This window comes from Haliotis cracherodii, unplaced genomic scaffold (assembly GCF_022045235.1).
Source record: "Haliotis cracherodii isolate W230 unplaced genomic scaffold, xgHalCrac1.p SCAF_14, whole genome shotgun sequence".
NCBI classification, from domain to species: domain Eukaryota; kingdom Metazoa; phylum Mollusca; class Gastropoda; order Lepetellida; family Haliotidae; genus Haliotis; species Haliotis cracherodii.
This window is the reverse complement of record NW_027266269.1, coordinates 1,921,010-1,940,259: the sequence shown is the minus strand read 5'-3', so window position 1 is coordinate 1,940,259 and position 19,250 is coordinate 1,921,010. Positions and strand designations below refer to the sequence as shown.

At 40.7% G+C, this 19,250-nt stretch overlaps 1 protein-coding gene across 1 annotated transcript; it reads right to left on the bottom strand.

Moving 5' to 3' along the window:
• Positions 1-13,971: 13,971 nt before the first annotated feature.
• LOC139461314 (multiple epidermal growth factor-like domains protein 10) lies at positions 13,972-16,749 on the bottom strand. Its single transcript, XM_071242937.1, has 4 exons — positions 16,701-16,749; positions 15,496-16,488; positions 15,060-15,171; positions 13,972-14,707 (listed from the first exon to the last, which is right to left on the bottom strand). The coding sequence occupies exons 1-4, from the start codon at positions 16,747-16,749 to the stop codon at positions 13,972-13,974; spliced, it is 1,890 nt and encodes a 629-aa protein (XP_071099038.1).
• Between the last annotated feature and the right edge of the window lie 2,501 nt (positions 16,750-19,250).

The window sequence follows — 19,250 nt, the reverse complement described above, 5'->3', positions numbered from 1 at the left end:
GCGTCCTAGATTATTGCACTTATATAGCGACGTGCATGCACGTGTGTGTGTGTGTGGCTGCTTGTACTCGTCCGGACTGATGCTAACCCACTCAGATACCCTGCTGCAGTTTGACATGAATACCCCCCTCAGACACAGTATACTGACTCTGAGCCAACCAATCCTTGTTTTAGCCCCTTAATGTCGAGAGACATCTTTTGGTATCGAACCCCGGACCTTCTGCTATCCAGGCGGACCTTCTACCAAAAGACAACAGAGGGGGTTACAGGAAAAGAAGGCATTAAACATAATTTCGCTTATGTGAAATATACACACAGCATTGTCAAACACAAGTACAAGAGTAAATAGGGTACAATTCCATGGGCCAAAAATAACGATGTTCTTCAAACAGAACAAAATGTAGGAACCCCACATACACTTTCAATTCATTTTTTAGAATATGTTGATGAATATATATATATATATATATATCAGTGTTTTTTTAAACAGCCGAGATAGGCGTGTTTTGCATTAAGCCTTGAATCTCGAGTTTCTGATAAGCTCAGAGGAAAACTTACTGCTTTTGGTGGATTTCCATCGGCGGATAGATATATGTGCCAATACTGACACGAATGACATAATGTCACAATAAATTGGTATGTATCTATTGTCTATATTGCTCTGCTTACAATGTGATGCTTCGTAATATCTGTTGTTGTTTTCGTGTTGGTGACGTTTACAGTACTGTCGAATGTTTTCATAAAATACTGCTTTGGGTTTGTAAAAAGTCAAAGTCATAATGGAAACACAAACAAATATGAATGGTCAATTGTGACAGGCAAGATAATGACCAAGTGCATGAAACAAAAATGGCAGCAGTTAATGTTCCCGTACCCGCATGCAAGAAGGGATTAAACGATCGAGAGGCACTGAGAGTGTTCATCACATACTATTGTTTGGTATGTGGATGGCATAAACTTAAACAAGGGTACAAGTTTGATTGAGAATCACCGGCAACAAAAGCGCAATGGAAAAATGAATCGCTCTGCACGGCCACGCTTAGAGCCACATTGCCAGTGTTGAATTTATCAGATGATGGATAACAATGACCAGTAAAAATTATTAACGCTCTCCTAAAGTACTACTGAAACAGTGTCAAAGTACAAGTCGAGAGAACAAATGTGGGGAGAATGTTCAAAACAAAGGCGAAAGTGTCAGGTCTATGGAGTATAGGGTACGAGAACAGGCTGCTGACTGTGAGTATGGAGATTTCTGAGACCAGGCGACTAGATATCTTTTTATAGTTGGACTGGCAGATGAAACGCTACAGGCATAGCTTAACACAAATGTTCACAGGGATGAAGAAGGTTGCAGGAATATAAAAGAATATGAATCATCCATGAACACTAACAAACTTATGAGATTGGCAGGAATTTATCGGAGACAAGTAAACTGGACCGGGGGACGAACCACAAATCAGGGTTCAGTGTAGATAAAAGGAATTGCAAACAGCAGTTACAATGGCAGAGTTAGAAGCAATTATCGATTCAAACACACTCCAACAACCGAGTTAATGAATCAGCAGGGAGAGTGTCTGTACTGTGGAGATTTCCCAAGTCATTCGAGGGGCAAGTGCAAAGTCGTGCAACTAAAATGCATCTGTGGAAAGTGTGGGTAGGAAGAACACATTGCATGTAAGTATTGTCGAATCAAAGAAATGTGCATGCTTTGGACAGTGAACAGGAAGTGTACACAAGTGAGCAAGACGTGTGGCACAAGCTATTATTATTATGACATCATAACTTCAGTGTCAGATAAGAAAGGGACAAGTTATTTGCGGAATTAACGCTCTCTGTAGTGAGAGATGAGTTTATGTGGATTAACGTGCAGTTAGACTCAGCATCAACGACCAAGACTGGTGAGGTTAGTAAAGCTGAAGAACTGCATTCGCCTGTATATCCCACAGACAAGTTAATTCAGAGGTCCAATGCCGTGCTTAACACATATAGCAATGGTGTGCTCAAACCAGTGGGCAAGATCACTTTTATGTGCGAAACAAAAGCGATATTCCATGTTCTGAGTAAGGAAAATAGGGAAGGCAAACCTGTTGTATCAGGTTGGGCGTGACGAAAGAGACGGGTCATGACCCAAATAAGGATAAAGACAGCATGATGATCGTTCATGAATATGCATTCGCTGCAGCAAACTGCAAGAAAGCATTAGGTGACAATGTCACAGGGGAGGAGACAGTTCATATGCCGGTCACTGCAGGAGACCTCACTCAGCACAAAGCAATGGAAATCTTCAGCGACGTCCTAAAGGATTCGGACCACTTGAAACACCACTCTCCATGAGCTGCATCCTGAAATTACCCCTGAACACGCGCACCAAAATAGATGTCCGGTGATAAAGGAAAAAAACAAGCAGCAGAGTCTATCAGAGATTGGGAAGTCCACAAGAGAAGCTTGAACCAGAGCAGGTATTCGGTGTTAAAACTCTGTGTGCAATTAGATCAGAACTACAAACAATGGGATTGGAAAACAAATCTCAAGATATGCTACCGGAAAACTAGAGAAAGTGCGCATTGAAACAAGGGTGGATCCATTGATGGACTGGTTTGAAGTGGATATCCTCGATCAGGACACAGCAAAACACATCATATAGTTGACGAAAGCCCATAACAGACAATGGGCGCCAGTAGATATGACTGGAGTGGGGATTCGAACAAATCATAAGATCACCATATCGTGCACAAGCCGCAAGAAATATTTGAAGAATCCAAGTCTGTTTGTTGGTCTACTGGAACACAGTAATACTCCACCTCAGAATCAGACTTACGTGCCAGATCAGAAGTTTCCCTTCTAGCCCACCAGCTCTATGCTGCCCACAGTGAGGTCACTGATGACACAATACATCCCTCCAGTGCGAGTAGTCAGAGAAGAACTGGTCAGCAGACGTCTGAGGGCAAATATGCAGAATGACAGTATTGCATGTATGCTTAAGGAGTTATTTGGTTTCTTGAGTATCCCGTCTTTGTATAAACAACGGTAGAGGTGCTCAGGATGGACTAGCTTCTTCTATATGAGTTGCATTATTTGGTTAATGGGATCAAGCTGTAATGATAACTTCCTGGGCAAGCAATGAACCTGGTCCCCACAGGCTCTTGTGCAATAAGTACTAAAAGGGGTTTTACGAGTTGTGTTAGCAAATGAAACCACCTGGTTGTTTTTACAGGACAGTGTTTTTGACAGAAAGCTTAACACGTGATCTGGTAGGTAATAAGTTATAAATGAACCTTTGACGTAATTATTATGGATTACATCGAGCAAGGCATAATTATGATGTTTCAAACCATCGTAATGAAGCGTTTCCACACATAGTTTGATAGTATTAGGTATTCTCGACTGAACATGTTTCACAATACAAATTTATGTGAAGTTAGTGTCACATAGTAAAATATGTTATTGCTAAGATAGTAGTAGTAGTAGTAGTAGTAGTAGTTGTAGTAGTTGTAGTAGTTGTAGTAGTTGTTTCACACTGTATTCGACATTCAAATCATTCCATGTAACTGAAAACATTGTTTATGTTGAAGTGAATATTTTTTGCTTTTCTTTCACAATAATGCTGTGCACTTATATATATGTGTGGGATCTCATAGGTTTTTTTATGTCATGAATATGAATATTAAAAAAGTGATGATAATAATTTTAGTCGACAAGGTAGTGTTTATCAAGTTGTTTAAGTTGATGTGTTTTCTATGTGTATCAACGAAACTGAAGATCATTACATATACTGTATATTCGAAGAATAAAACAATAAACTAAGTTTCTATGTTTGTATATATGAATAGTTAATTTTACCCTTGCTTCTCGTTGATAGAGATTTCCTATACTAATGGTAACTGTTTTGACACATTTCTCAATCCATCATCAAAACATACGAATCTGTTGTTTTTCAAGCTCTTGGCTGGGACATTCGCTCCTGTCCATTTTGAAATGAAATGTGTTCGCCATATTGAAGCTGCAACTACAGCTGGTCAAGAAGTATCCCCTTAGTTTAGGGGCTTGTGATTTCCTACCTCAACCACCGCCTGTGACAGATTGTGATCTTTGAAATCACTCGGAGCAGACATTGGAGTCGCAAAAATACACATATGGATCGACGTGCACTAACTATGTACTTAGCTGATATGGTGGCCATAGAGAAGGGCACAGTTCAAATAGTCAGGGCGTGTTCCAGGTGTTTTATTTACTGTGCTAGTGTGCATGACGCTGTCAGTTTCAAGATTATGGTGAATGCTGTGTTATGGATGCCTGTAAGTGATTGATTCCACTCTCGGTAAACAGCGGTTGATGTCATGATCAACTCAATGTAAAACAGTGGTTGATGACATGATCAACTCCCGGTAAATCAGCGGTTGATGACATGATCAACTCCTGGTAAATCAGTGGCTGTTGGCATGGTCAACACCTGGTAAATCAGTGGTTGCTGGCATAATCAACTCCAGGTAAATCAGTGGTTGATGACATGAACACTTCCAGGTAAATCAGTGGTTGATGGTATGAACAACTCCCGGTAAATCAGCGGTTGATGACATAATCAACTCCCGGTAAATCAGCGGTTGATGACATGATCAACTCCTGATAAATTAGTGGTTGATGACATGTTCAACTCCTGTTAAATCAGCGGTTGATGACATGATCAACTCCTGATAAATCAGTGGTTGATGAAATGATCAACTCCAGGTAAATCAGCGGTTGATAACATGATCAACTCCTGATAAATCAGTGGCTCCAAAGTGTATTGATGATTACATTACGTTACATGACTCCACGCCCTACTACATACATTCCCGTCAACAGAAGGCGCGTCCCGGCCGCATAGAAGGGTACTGAGACTCATTTAGTCAAATTTAATATGAACGTGTTCAGCCCCACGTTAGGCGACAATGTAGCGGCCATAACATACCGAGTCCTGTGGTGGGATTCGAACCACGGGCATTCAAGTTCGGTTATATATATTTGGACGAGGGACTCATAGTGAGTCATAATGCACGAGAAAAAGCATGTGCAGTATTGAGAAACTTTTCATCACCTCCCACTAGGTAACAAAACTAAACGTATCATGACAGATTTCAGGTTCGATTCCCGTTATCCATAGTGAAACATTGCATTTCTTGTCTTCGAATTCAGAGCATTGGACGTTTGAAACACCCGCTGTATTGCCCGTAAACCGTGAGTGCACGTGTGGCGAAACCTCCAACGATAGGTATAATTATTCATATGGAAGCAATTGTGGGTGAGTGAGTGAGTGAGTGAGTCTCCATGTCGGTAATCACAAGGCAACTTCATCTCTCTCTTCAGCGATTGATGACAGGAACAACTCCAACTAGTCCTGTGGTTGATGGCATGAACACTTCAAGGTAAACCAGTGGTTGATGGAAGGTACAACCAAAGGTAATTCGGTGGTTGATGGCATGAACACTTCCAGGTAATTCGGTGGTTGATGTCATCAGCAACTTCAGGTAATTCAGTGGTTGGTAATATGATCAACTACAGGTGAGTCAGTGATTCATAGCATGCCAAACTCCTGGAAAATATGTGGTTGATGATAGGATCAACTCCAGGTTGATGTCCAGATCAACTCAGTGGTAGATGGCATGATCAACTCCAGGTAGATCAGTCGTTGATGTCATAATCCACTTCAGGTAAATTAGTGGTTGATGTTATTAGCAACTCAAAGTTAAGAAGTAGTAGGTGGCATTAGCAACTCCAGGTACATCCTGATCTATTTGCTGAAACATGTGTTCAAATGGCAGCTAAACGCCTGGCAGACGGGTTCCACACAGTGAGCAATGATGTGCACACATGTTTTCATCACGCGTCTAGAGGAATTGGCTTCCAGGCAATGTTTATAGCATCATCATGTGCGATGACAATTTTGGGATCGAATCCAGAACAAGCAAATAAAATATCGTCATAAAACCAAGTGTATGTCATCATGCCATGTTCGTGACTGTTTCAAGTCATAATCAATGACACTTGACATTGAAATCAGATATATACATTATGAACAGGTTATGAACAGTTGCGGATTGAGTCATAGTGCACGTTGACCTCAAGGTACTTCATATCACTGCAGGTATAATAATGTTATCAAACCTCAGCGTGACACTGATATAGATCTGGCACGTATTGCGACACAAGAATATTCCTGCTATCGCCATAAAGGATTCACACATGCCCTGAACAATGAAATTAAAAACCGGGGGCAAAACCAACTATGCCGCTCAGTTGATTTCAACATGTGGGTGACTTTCAATGAGAAATGTCTCAAGTTAACAACAACTGTACTGAGTACTTCTATAAGGTTAGATTATGTCAAATATAATTTTATTCACGAAACAGATCATACCGAAGGTCATTATAGGGAATTCCATCGAGCAACGGTTGAGAAATAGACCTATGACTTGTAACTCATATTCATAACAATAAACATCTTTCTGAACAGAGGGGATGCACATTGTTCAAAAACAAAATGTGGAAAACAACTAGTATATCATACTGTGATAGCGACGTTTCGATAAAGATCCGCGTTAAAAACGCCGCGCCCAGATAACAACACACAGCAGAGACTACCATATCCTGGGTGACGGTGACCTGTTATTTCACTGCATGAACGTCAAGTACAAGGTCCAGGGAAGCTTATCTGTTGAGTCTCGCCATCATAAGACATGACCCACTTGTGATAACTGCGGGGTATTGTGTTGCACTCGCCTTACTCATGAGGTCTTCTTTCACCAACGACTATGTTTGTTGTTTAACGCCGCGGTCTGTAAATAATCGAGTCTGGGCCAGACAATCCAGTGAATGACATAATGAGCATCAATCTACGGAATTAAGATCCGATGGCATGCATCAATCAAGTCAGTGAAATTGATTTTCCGATCCGTAAGTCGCCTCGATTACATGGCCAATGGAAAGTAATGTGCAGACAGCCGTCAGCTAGCTGGAATAAGTGTAACGTTAAACAACAAACAGTGCCGAAATTTGAATCCTCGTGGTGGTCTATTGGTAAACTGTCCAAATGGAGAGCTGTTTAAGCCGCCAAATATTCTACATATTCTACGTACTACTTCCTTAACAACAGCATATGTCCAGGCAACATTGGGACCTCAAACGGTTTCTAATATGACTGAAATGTAATGTCACAAATTGATGTGCTTTAACATATAATTTTCAATTTAAATTTAAATGAGTCTTATAAGACAATACAAGGTTTAATTGTGATGTCAAGTTGATTTCCGATGCCAATGTCCTTGTATTTACGTCCAGTTGAAACATAGACCTATTCTCCCAGGACATAGTGTGTATCATTCAGCATTAAACTGTGCATTAAAATTAGAACATATGTTTTAAAAATAAACGACACATGCAAAACGGCAACATTAAATATAGCTGACACATTGACCAAGTCTTTTGGCAGTTTTAGAAACAAACCACTGCTGGGATCATTGATGAATATCTGCAGCATCGTAGAACATGCGGTTTCTGAGGAGAAGTGGAAGCATTATAAGGCAGTGGCGTATTTCATCGGTTCAGGTGAGGTAAAATGTTCAAATTATTACAGATGCTAGTATAAGATATGTCTCTACTTTGGTACAAAATATTATTCTCTGGGACTATCGGTTGTCAACAGTTACTGTACCCATATATGTGTTAGTTGATAAAGAAACACCATGTACTATTTTATCGGTGTGGTACAGCATTACAGGATTGATTAAAAATACCATGTCAATGTACCCCAACACAAGGACACAGTGACTGGGGCCGACCGAGATAAGACCTAACACGCACATAGTATGTGAATCAGAAACCTGTTCATGGGGCACATAGGCTCGATGTGAACAGTTTAGTGAATACTTAGAGGCTACATGTCACAACTATTTTTTTTTCAAATTGTATCCCCATTTGTATTAATGCCACTACATGTCTAATGTGTATTAATAAATGTATGTATCAAACACTCCCCATAAAATGCTCGGTACTTAATTCCCACAAGAACTCCATTTTGTTTATATAATAGTACATTTGTAAAGGTGTTTTTTATACAGTTAAACTGTCTGTTGACAGGGTATGTCGATAGTGCTGGTAGTCGTTGCTGTGTGTATCTACCACATGCCCAGCAGTCGATCTCAATTCGTGGCGTTGTTGTCCAGTTTCTACTTGACACAACAGCACAAGGTGGCCTGCTATGTCACTGCATGTACATGATCTAGATAGGTTTATATTATTAGTCTTGTCACCCGGTGATTTAACCTATGCATGTTGATTGTGGGGCGTTTTCATTGTCGTATTGTGTTGCACTCGCCACACCCACTGACGCCTACTTGTGCAACGAGTCTGTTTTCTGTTCTGGTTTGCAAACAATCTTGGCAACAGAGCAGACACAATTTATGGACAACAATTTCTTTCATAACTGTAAAGGTATGCTGAAACGTCGCCTTTACAGTAATTGAAGAAGTTGTTATCCATAAATTATGTCTGCTTTGTCATTCGTCAACCTCTTAGTAATGTCTATCAAATAAATTGATCTTGACAACATTATTTCAACAATGATGAATACTTAGGCCTCCAGATCCGCAAAGGACAGGGTGCGGATGGATAAAAGTAGAAGAACCGTGATATCAGTCTATGATGACACCAGGAGTTAGGGTAGACATTTCCCTACACTACCTGTAGGACCCGCATCTAACGATGTTCATACACAAAATGTAAGTGCGTTGCCTGGCATAAAGCAATCGGTTAGGGGCAGTAAAAGTGGTCAGTATCGACGGGGTACGACGCCAGCTGTCAACCAAGTCACCAAGCATCACCTTTCTGCTGTGGACGACGTCTACAACACCAGGAAGTACGACGTACGACAGTCGTAGTGCTAAGGTTGTTTTGTACGACACCCTGATACCTTCAATTGGGGGATGGCAACAGCATATTTCCTGAGGGAAACGAATAAGGGGACAATGAAAAATGTAGGGAAATAAGCTTTGTCAGTACATTTGAAATAGCACACATTCAAATTCAACACACGTCAGAATCAAATGGCGAGATGTGTTTCCAGCACGTATTTGGTGGAAACCCATGATATCAGATCATTTCAATGTGTTAAACCAGGTGTTCCTTCAATCATTCCCATATTTCAAAATTTTACAAATCATCTGAACATAATGTTGACCTCTATGTGTCTATGTCCAGACTGTTCTCTCGTTTGTTACTCACGGTACAGCCTTGCTTACTGCTTTTCCCAGCTTGCTTCTGCTGTCAGACTACCAGTGTTGCCCTCCCTGCAAGCGCTACAGGCTCCCCGTCTACCGGGTAAATGTGCATGTACTGGGTTCCCTGTCTGTTATCTTTGTGGGTCTCTGCTGACTGACTGCCAGTGTTGTCCTCCCTGCAAGCGCTACAGGCTCCCCGTCTACCGGGTAAATGTGCATGTACTGGGTTCCCTGTCTGTTATCTTTGTGGGTCTCTGCTGACGACATGCAGTCTTAACTATTTTGAACAGGGGCATGTCTCAGAGCTCGGGTTTACTTATTTATCGGGGTCGGAAACCCATTTTGACAAGGCTGGAATGATAGCAGCTTGCTGCTCCTCGACTTGGGGTGGTTTTAACCAGCCAAATGCGGAGCTATTTTTTTCAAGTGTGCGAGAATTGCGCTCACGCGGCACTAGATCCATTTCCGGCTATAAAATTAGGCAGATATGTAGAATACTAAAGTTACTATCGGATGGTGTGATGGTGGGAATTAAACTGCAAATATTACACTAGTTGTATTAGAAGACACTGCTAAACTGCTTTAATGTTTTGTTATGCGTTAACAAAAGCAAATTTCGCCACTGCTTATCATATGCCGATAAAAGTAGTTTGTTACAATTTTATTTGATTTGTTCGTTTATTTTATGTAAGAGTTTTATGGAAACTGTGAGGAAAGGAAATATTGACTTATATCCGAGGGACGCTTATATATACGAGTCGTAAGTATCCACGGGAACATACGATAAACTGACCTTGAAATATCAGATATGTGTACCTGGCAAGTTTCATGCTTGGAACGTTGTTTGTCATTAGATTTGCTGTGTGTGAACTTGTGGCTAGACTGCTGCACACTTGTCTTCAGACAGGGTACTAGCTAATATGCCTGCTGTGTGTGAACTTGTGGCTAGACTGCTGCACACTTGTCTTCAGACAGGGTACTAGCTAATATGCCTGCTGTGTGTGAACTTGTGGCTAGTCTGCTACACACTTGTCTTCAGACAGGGTACTAGTTAATATGCCTGCTGTGTGTGAACTTGTGGCTAGTCTGCTACACACTTGTCTTCAGACAGGGTACTAGTTGATATGCCTGCTGTGTGTGAACTTGTGGCTAGTGTGCTACACACTTGTCTTTAGACAGGAAACTAGTTAATATGCCTGCTGTGTGTGAACTTGTGGCTAGTCTGCTACACACTTGTCTTCAGACAGGGAACTAGTTAATATGCCTGCTGTGTGTGGACTTGTGGCTAGTCTGCTACACACTTGTCTTCAGACAGGGTACTAGTTAATATGCCTGCTGTGTGTGAACTTGTGGTTAGTGTGCTACACACTTGTCTTTAGACAGGAAACTAGTTAATATGCCTGCTGTGTGTGAACTTGTGGCTAGTCTGCTACACACTTGTCTTCAGACAGGGAACTAGTTAATATGCCTGCTGTGTGTGAACCTGTGGCTAGTCTGCTACACACTTGTCTTCAGACAGGAAACTAGTTAATATGCCTGCTGTGTGTGAACTTGTGGCTAGTCTGCTACACACTTGTCTTCAGACAGGGTACTAGTTAATATGCCTGCTGTGTGTGAACTTGTGGCTAGTCTGCTACACACTTGTCTTCAGACAGGGTACTAGTTAATATTTCTGCTGTGTGTGAACTTGTGGTTAGTGTGCTACACACTTGTCTTTAGACAGGAAACTAGTTAATATGCCTGCTGTGTGTGAACTTGTGGCTAGTCTGCTACACACTTGTCTTCAGACAGGGAACTAGTTAATATGCCTGCTGTGTGTGAACTTGTGCCTAATCTGCTACACACTTGTCTTCAGACAGGGTACTGGTTAATATGCCTGCTGTGTGTGAACTTGTGGCTAGTCTGCTACACACTTGTCTTCAGACAGGGAACTAGTTAATATGCCTGCTGTGTGTGAAATTGTGGCTAGTCTGCTACACACTTGCCTTCAGACAGGGTACTAGTTAATATGCCTGCTGTGTGTGAACTTGTGGCTAGTGTGCTACACACTTGTCTTTAGACAGGAAACTAGTTAATATGCCTGCTGTGTGGGAACTTGTGGCTAGTCTGCTACACACTTGTCTTCAGACAGGGAACTAGTTAATATGCCTGCTGTGTGTGAACCTGTGGCTAGTCTGCTACACACTTGTCTTTAGACAGGAAACTAGTTAATATGCCTGCTGTGTGTGAACTTTTGGCTAGTCTGGTACACACTTGTCTTCAGACAGGGTACTAGTTAATATGCCTGCTGTGTGTGAACTTGTGGCATGTCTGGTACACACTTGTCTTCAGACAGGGTACTAGTTAATATGCCTGCTGTGTGTGAACTTGTGGCTAGTCCGCTACACACTTGTCTTCAGACAGGGTACTAGTTAATATGCTTGCTGTGTGTGAACTTGTGGCTAGTGTGCTACACACTTGTCTTCAGACAGGGAACTAGTTAATATGCCTGCTGTGTGTGAACTTGTGGCTAGTGTGCTACACACTTGTCTTTAGACAGGAAACTAGTTAGTATGTCTGCTGTGTGTGAAATTGTGGCTAGTCTGCTACACACTTGTCTTCTGACAGGGTACTAGTTAATGTGCCTGCTGTGTGTGAACTTGTGGCTAGTCTGCTACACACTTGTCTTCAGACAGGGTACTAGTTAATATGCATGCTGTGTGTGAACTTGTGGCTAGTCTGCTACACACTTGTCTTCAGACAGGGAACTAGTTAATATGCTTGCTGTGTGTGGACTTGTGGCTAGTGTGCTACACACTTGTCTTCTGACAGGAAACTATTTAATATGACGAAACTAATGAGGGGCTCTGATCAATTAATTTGCTAAATTAACCTATTCTCATTTATGTTGAGGCCTATCTGCATTGACAAAATACTGTCTTTCATTATAATGACAACAACATGTCGGTTTGTGGTTTAACGTACAGGTGGGAAGTGAACAGGAAACTGTTTGTATCAGAGTGTCATGACATAACTGACTTTCGCTGTGGTTTCGTTGTTAAACGTTGTAACCTTGACCTTTCTGTCACTTGTTACGGGCAGGTGGGCGAGACGGAAACTGTTTTGTTTGCTATTCCTCTGTAAACGTAATACTACACTTCCTTCAATGTAATGTCGATTTTATGGCACTCGGTAAACGTCGGGCAAACTAAAAAGTATGTCTGGGCATAAACCTTTTTATTAGCTAAGCACATGCTTTGTCCTGTAAATGCATAACAGTAAAGAAAGCGTTCAAAGTCAAACCCTCACAATGCAATATATCTTCAGACAATAAAATTATCAACATTAAAACATGTATCTTTTATATTTATCTATGGTTACATACATGAACAAAATGTCTTCAAACAATAACATCCTTAACATTAAATAAAGTATTTTATATATTTATCTATGGCTACATACGTGAACAAAATGTCTTCAAACAATAACATCTTCAACATTAAATAAAATATTTTATATCTTTATCTATGGTTACATACGTGAACAAAATGTCTTCAGACAATAACATCCTCAACATTAAATACAGTATTTTATATATTTATCTGTGGTTACATACGTGAACAGAATGCACAGATGTTCATTTTTGGAATGTGCAAATAACAGTGCGAACATTTTCTATCAGTATTCAACACAAGCTGTCTATGAGGTTAAGGATCTGAATCCTACCTATATAGTTTAGGCACATATCTGATACCACTTTAGGAACAGAAACCTTGAGGCGTTATGTGAATATTTGAGAATAAAATAAAAATATATCAAGACTTTGTCCTAACATTTCAAGACCTCGCAATATCTTCTAGTGTCAGAACAAATAAGGAACCTATGTACCAAATCGACTGTGTACTTCGTTACGTTCGAAAGCCAAAGTTAATTGGAGAAACATTGGAATAAGTTGTATAACCTACAAGGGCAAACATATCGGTGTTCATAAAAAGCATATGTGCACTAGGGTCATATCACGTCACGAGATGACATTGTATTGTATCCATCTGGACTGCATTGTTGACATCATTCGAATCTTACTCTGATGTGAGTCACACAAAAAAACGACGTCATAGCTGAAGGTTGTTGCCGTCATTCATCAAATTGTAGACATCTTCTTCGATAATGAATAGGATGCTCGGGAAATATTGGAATTTAGACACCCGTGTCATTAACACTCATATAATATCCTTGTCAAAAACAGATTTCGAAGTTTCTTCATCCAGTGATGATACTATTACTCACAGGAAACATAGTTAGCTTTACTTATTCTAAGTTATAAAACTATTTTTATCCTCATCCAATTATTCTGTTTTTGAAGCAAAAAGTCGAATATCAACGTTACCTGATACCTGTTACATAAAAAAATAAGATGATGTCATTCATTGTTGATGATGTGGCAAATCTTTTTTTGTGACGTTGTAACAGCAATAGAATCGCAAAGTTGATTGTTTCAATGTAACCGGAATATTGTCTTTGAAATACAAATGATTAAACGTTTTTAATGCGCGTGTTTTGGGGTGGTAAGTATCCAGAATAAAAAATGGACATTGAAAGTAGTACCTACCTTATCTCTCATACGTGCATCGTTATCCGTATATGACCCTAACGGATACCCCTTTTTCAGTCTGATGTCGGAAAACCTAACCAATATATGGTAAAGTATATTACGGACTTACAGTAACATATATGAAATGCAATTAGTCAACAACTGGCGATATATAGCTCACGACTGTCTTGGGGTCATCTACAAACACATCACGCAGGAGGTGGGTGTAGGACTGTGTGTCACTGGAGGAACTCTGGGATGTATCAGGATCGCTGTCTGGAAGATCCCGTGACATGTCAGTGTAGGAATGGTTATCTCCGACAAAAGTCTGTGTCGCACCACCGTCTGCAACATCTTGTGACATTGGAATGTAGGACTGGTTCTCACTGGCAGAACTCCGGGTAGCACCACCGTCTACAACATCCTGTGACATATCAGTGTAGGAATGGTTATCTCCGGCAGAAGTCTGTGTCGCACCACCGTCTGCAGCACCCTGAGACATTGGAATGTAGGACTGGTTCTCACCGGCAGAACTCTGGATTGCACCACCGTCTGCAACATTCTGAGACATTGGAATGTAGGACTGGTTATCTCCGGCAGAACTCAGGGATGTATCAGTGTTCCTGTCTGCTACTCCAGCTGCTGTAGGAAAGCATTCCGCCAAAACAGGCATGGCAAGTCCGTGTCCGCGTTCCTCTTGTTTCGTTGACGGAACACAGGGCATGTTTGTATATTCATCTCTGATCAGCCAATTTATGTCTATGGCCTGGCATTCTATATCTTCATCTCTGATCTGCCAATATCTGTTTGTGGCCTGGTATTCTACAGAATATATATCATCCGGAGCTCCTTCATCGTTGTGTTGAACAATTGATGAGTGTTGTGCTCTGCAGTAGGAGAGACGAAAGATGCATGTCAACACAAGTTTCGAGTATAATGAATTCATCTCTGATCAGCCAATTTATGTCTATGGCCTGGCATTCTATATCTTCATCTCTGATCTGCCAATATCTGTTTGTGGCCTGGTATTCTACAGAATATATATCATCCGGAGCTCCTTCATCGTTGTGTTGAACAATTGATGAGTGTTGTGCTCTGCAGTAGGAGAGACGAAAGATGCATGTCAACACAAGTTTCGAGTATAATGAATACATCATAATACTATTCAGACTCAGCATAAAACGTACACTCAAAATCCACTGAACGAAATACGAATATATCTCTCTGCGATATACATACCTTTTAGTTCTCCTAAGTTTGATTGCAGACAGACATGCAAGAATCACAATCACAATGACCATCGCTATAAGGCCAGTTGGCAGTCCTATTGACGTGTCCATCTCACTTTCATCTGGAAAGTCAAAGCCATTTCAGTATAACCTATTCCAACTTTCTCCTATATAAGTTCAAATAAGTATAGGTAAAGTTGATCCATTAACGTGGAATTGCTACATATGTTGGTACGAATATCAGAAGTATAAAGGGACCTGGATTATTGTGACAATTACACAAGGAAACAACAACTCAACTTATACGCCTGGCGTAAGCGTAAAAAATTACATCATTACTCAATCCTAACCTGAACAGACACTTACATACATATTAATCAATAGTTTCCTTTATGAGAGAACGCAAAGGCCAACTATTTGATTTCCTTCCTTCAAGATTAACTCACCTTGACACGATTGGCAATCGTCCACAGTGCAGTTGTTCCTGCAGATAGATGTGCATTTATGGCCGGTTGTATTGCAGCCTTTGAAACACTTTCCTATCATTTGGTCACACTCTCCATCAAGGCAGAATTCACACGTGTTGTTACACGATTGTCCATAGAACCCAGTAGTACATCCATAAACACAAGTTCCATAGCTTGTATGACATGTGTGGTTGATACAGTTGTCAGGGCATGGTATACAGTTTCTTCCAAAATGATGAGATAAACAACCATCTACACAGTCGCCTGTATCGTTGCATCTCCCATTCCTACAGTTAACATTACACTGTAAGGAGCAGTGTGGCCCAAACCAGCCATCTACACATCCATGAAGACAATCACCACTGTACTGATTGCATTCCACTGTGTTATTAATTACAGGCCGTGTGTCTGCAGTGCTATTGTCTAACATCATTGGGCTAAATCCACAGTTTGTACTGCATTCCTTCTCACAGGCAGCACCATAAAAGCCAGGTATACAGCCATGCAGACATCCAACTTGACACGTGTCCCTACATTGTTCACATAAATACTCACAGTACGTCCCAAAATATTGTGAAAAACACTCCTCACACATCCCTGTATAGCCATTGCAGGTTTTACATCTACTTGAACATTGTTTACAGTCAGACCCATAGTAGGAACCACTGCATCCTGACACACAAGTTGAACTCACCTCGCAAAATGTTCCAGCACAACCGCCAACACAAGCTGTACAGTTACCTCCTGGACTGTCACATGGTATGTTGCACCTACCGCCCTGATACCCTGGGACACAACCTTCTGTGCATACTTCTGTGCCACCCCTCAAGGATTTACATTTCTTATTTTTACAGTTGCTGCTACAAGGAGTCTTACATTTCAGGTCGAAATAACCACTGTCACACTCGGTCAGACAACTGCCAGTGTCGCTGTCACAGTCTCGGCAGTGTTGGTCTTCACTGCAAAGGGCAGCTGGAAATCATACAAAGAATACACCATGAAATAAAGACAGGTATTAAGGATCTGAATCTCTACCAAGTCAACCCTAGATGGACAACACATATATAGCTGACCTGGATATGTTTATGGTTTTAAAAAATGATCATCAAGCATTAAATAACATGGCTGGAACAAGCATTAAAAAGTTAGGATTTTTACTGCTTAACTTTTATCAGAATGTTTACCTGTAGATATGATCAGGTAAGCAATGCGTACTATCACCAGTAGAGACATCTTTTACCTGTAATAAAGAAGATGTCATGTGAAACCAGAACAGACACCTGTTACACATTAATGTTATGATGCTACTTACAGAAGTATGTCACCTACATAATTTTCAACTCACGTGTTCGATCAACGCAGCCAAAGTGAGCGATGAGTTCGTTGACTGGCTGTTTGAATCTAACGAAGTTTATTCGTTATGATCTAGTTTATACAATGGCGTTTTTCCTCATTACACGGAAAATAAAATTACAAAGCTGAAGGGCAAACACAAATCACATTCACACTGTGTATGAATGTCAATAAAAGGAAACAAAAACAAAATATCCTTGGTAACATGGATGTGATTAATTAGGTCATCATCACAGTAAAAGCACAAATCAACACGGCAATAGATAGAGTGTTTTCATAGACACTTGCTATAAAGCTGAAATTGTTCTTACTGGGTGACTGAGAACGTTTTCTATAATAACACTATTCATAAACGCAACTGACCACACATCATCATCCTGATGTTGTCAACTGCTTGATCACGTCAAACGAGAATCTCAACGAATTCAGTTGTCATATATAGCAATACATTAGGTCGTCACCACATTACAAATACAAATCAACCAACAAAGTTATACATTTGAAATGTGTCCTGATAGAGAGTTTTCACTCTGGCATGCAAAAAGACACTTTTTATAAAACTGAAAATGTTTATGTTAATGTTTCTACAGGGTGACTAATGACGTTTTGTCAGTCACCTGCATTAATAAAACTTACCACACATCATCACTTTGATGCCGTCAGCCGCTTGATGACGTCATACGAATCTCCAGTACTTCCCCTGTATAGCCTTTTCCAACTGAATTCAGACTAGCCGCTGTTGTCGATCTAGAATCTGCCTGTCCATGCGGTCTCACACGTTTTCAAATGGTTTCATATCCGTTGAACATGCTGGCCATGGCAGGGCCTGCACATTGTTTAGGATGCCCTGGGCAGTTCTTCTCTTGTTTTGTTGTGTTCCAGAATCTTACTTTGGGTTCTCCACATAAAACTGGCAGATAATTTGTCTGGATAATTTCATATCTAAATCCGTGAATATTCAGGTTCAAATTCACGAGGCACGTTTTCTGCTCATTGCAGATGCCTACCTATACCATCCCACCAACTCCAGTTTGGTGGACCTCTTGGATGCATCCAGATGCCAGGCGTTCCTCTTGATGCACACACTCTTCCATCAACCCGATGTGACTTTCGTCGGGTACCCTCGGACAGTTGTGTCACTGCCAACAGTTCTTTACCATTGAAGCAGCACCGAAACATCGCAGGACGGTGCATCAACTTATGTGGTGACCCAAAACTTAAGCACCTACAGGGTCTTGCGATATCCACCTACGTCACCCTATTTGTGACATACAAACTCCTTTCCCTCTCTCTCTGTTCCGCTGATAAGTGTTTCACTTTGCTAATTACGTTTCGGCTGCCGTGTCAAAGGATTGTAACGTCCAATATATATGCCATTTCTATGTGTGCATTTTGATTCAGGTTTGGAAAACCTGCTTCATCATTTCCCCGGGATTCAACGGAAGTCACGAATGTTCCATGAGACAAGTCGTCCTGTACACCTCGGTACTGTTGGGAGAATGTCTTTAGTCTGCTTACATTTTACTCGCTTTGATTTCAATTGAAAGGAAACAGCTATTAATCAGTGAAAGATTTAGTTTATACAATATATGAAGCCCATTTCTGGTGTCCCCCGCCATGATATTGCTGGACTATTGCTAAAAGCGGCGTAAAACCATACTCACTCACTAACTCAGATCAGTTATATATTTCAATATGGATTACTTTTAACATGAGATCCAAGTAACAGTAGGGATATGGCCCAATTGCATCGGACATCATTCTTGTCAAATTTGGAAAGACATGCACCTGTCTACCATGCAATTTTTTTAAGGCTTTACTGGGGCCTTGAATGTTGTATATAGGACATTAATTTACATCGGGAAATACTGTGCGGACGTTGATACACATTACAGCTCACACAACAACTGTGGAGGAAGTATTCTGCTCCAAAGTACAACCGTGTCAGTGATTAAATGTAGTTGTGCTGTTGTAGGAGACATACAGGGTGGATACAATGCGAAAAGGCTAAGTTTTGATGCACATTCATACTAATACGATGTAGTCATACCGACAGCACATATACCAACTGCCTGGTTCCTGAACCCTGTAATGCACCCTCTTGGTCGACTCCGTGGTATCAAAGAGAGTGGTTATTGTGATTTCGTGCTTCCGAATGATCAACCAGAATCAACTAATCACGATATGATAGAATATCATATTATCAACACATATCACGAACATATTAAGGCTCATTTCGAAAGTACGTCCTACTTTTCTATTGAAAACATATTGATTTATACATTCACTTCATGTATAACGCACTGACACACTGACTACCAGCAAATGCTTCCCTCTGAAACGATACAGATTGACATAAAACTCGTGCACGTTTGTAATCT

Bases quoted from the DNA above. Each gene is read 5' to 3' on its own strand.
- LOC139461314 (XM_071242937.1), bottom strand. From the start codon at position 16,749: ATGTCTCTACTGGTGATAGTACGCATTGCTTACCTGATCATATCTACA. The intron at 16,489-16,700 runs GTAAACATTCTG...TATGATTTCCAG, and splicing joins TTACCTGATCATATCTACAG to CTGCCCTTTGCAGTGAAGAC. The intron at 15,172-15,495 runs GTGAGTTAATCT...TTGACTTTCCAG, and splicing joins CGATTGCCAATCGTGTCAAG to ATGAAAGTGAGATGGACACG.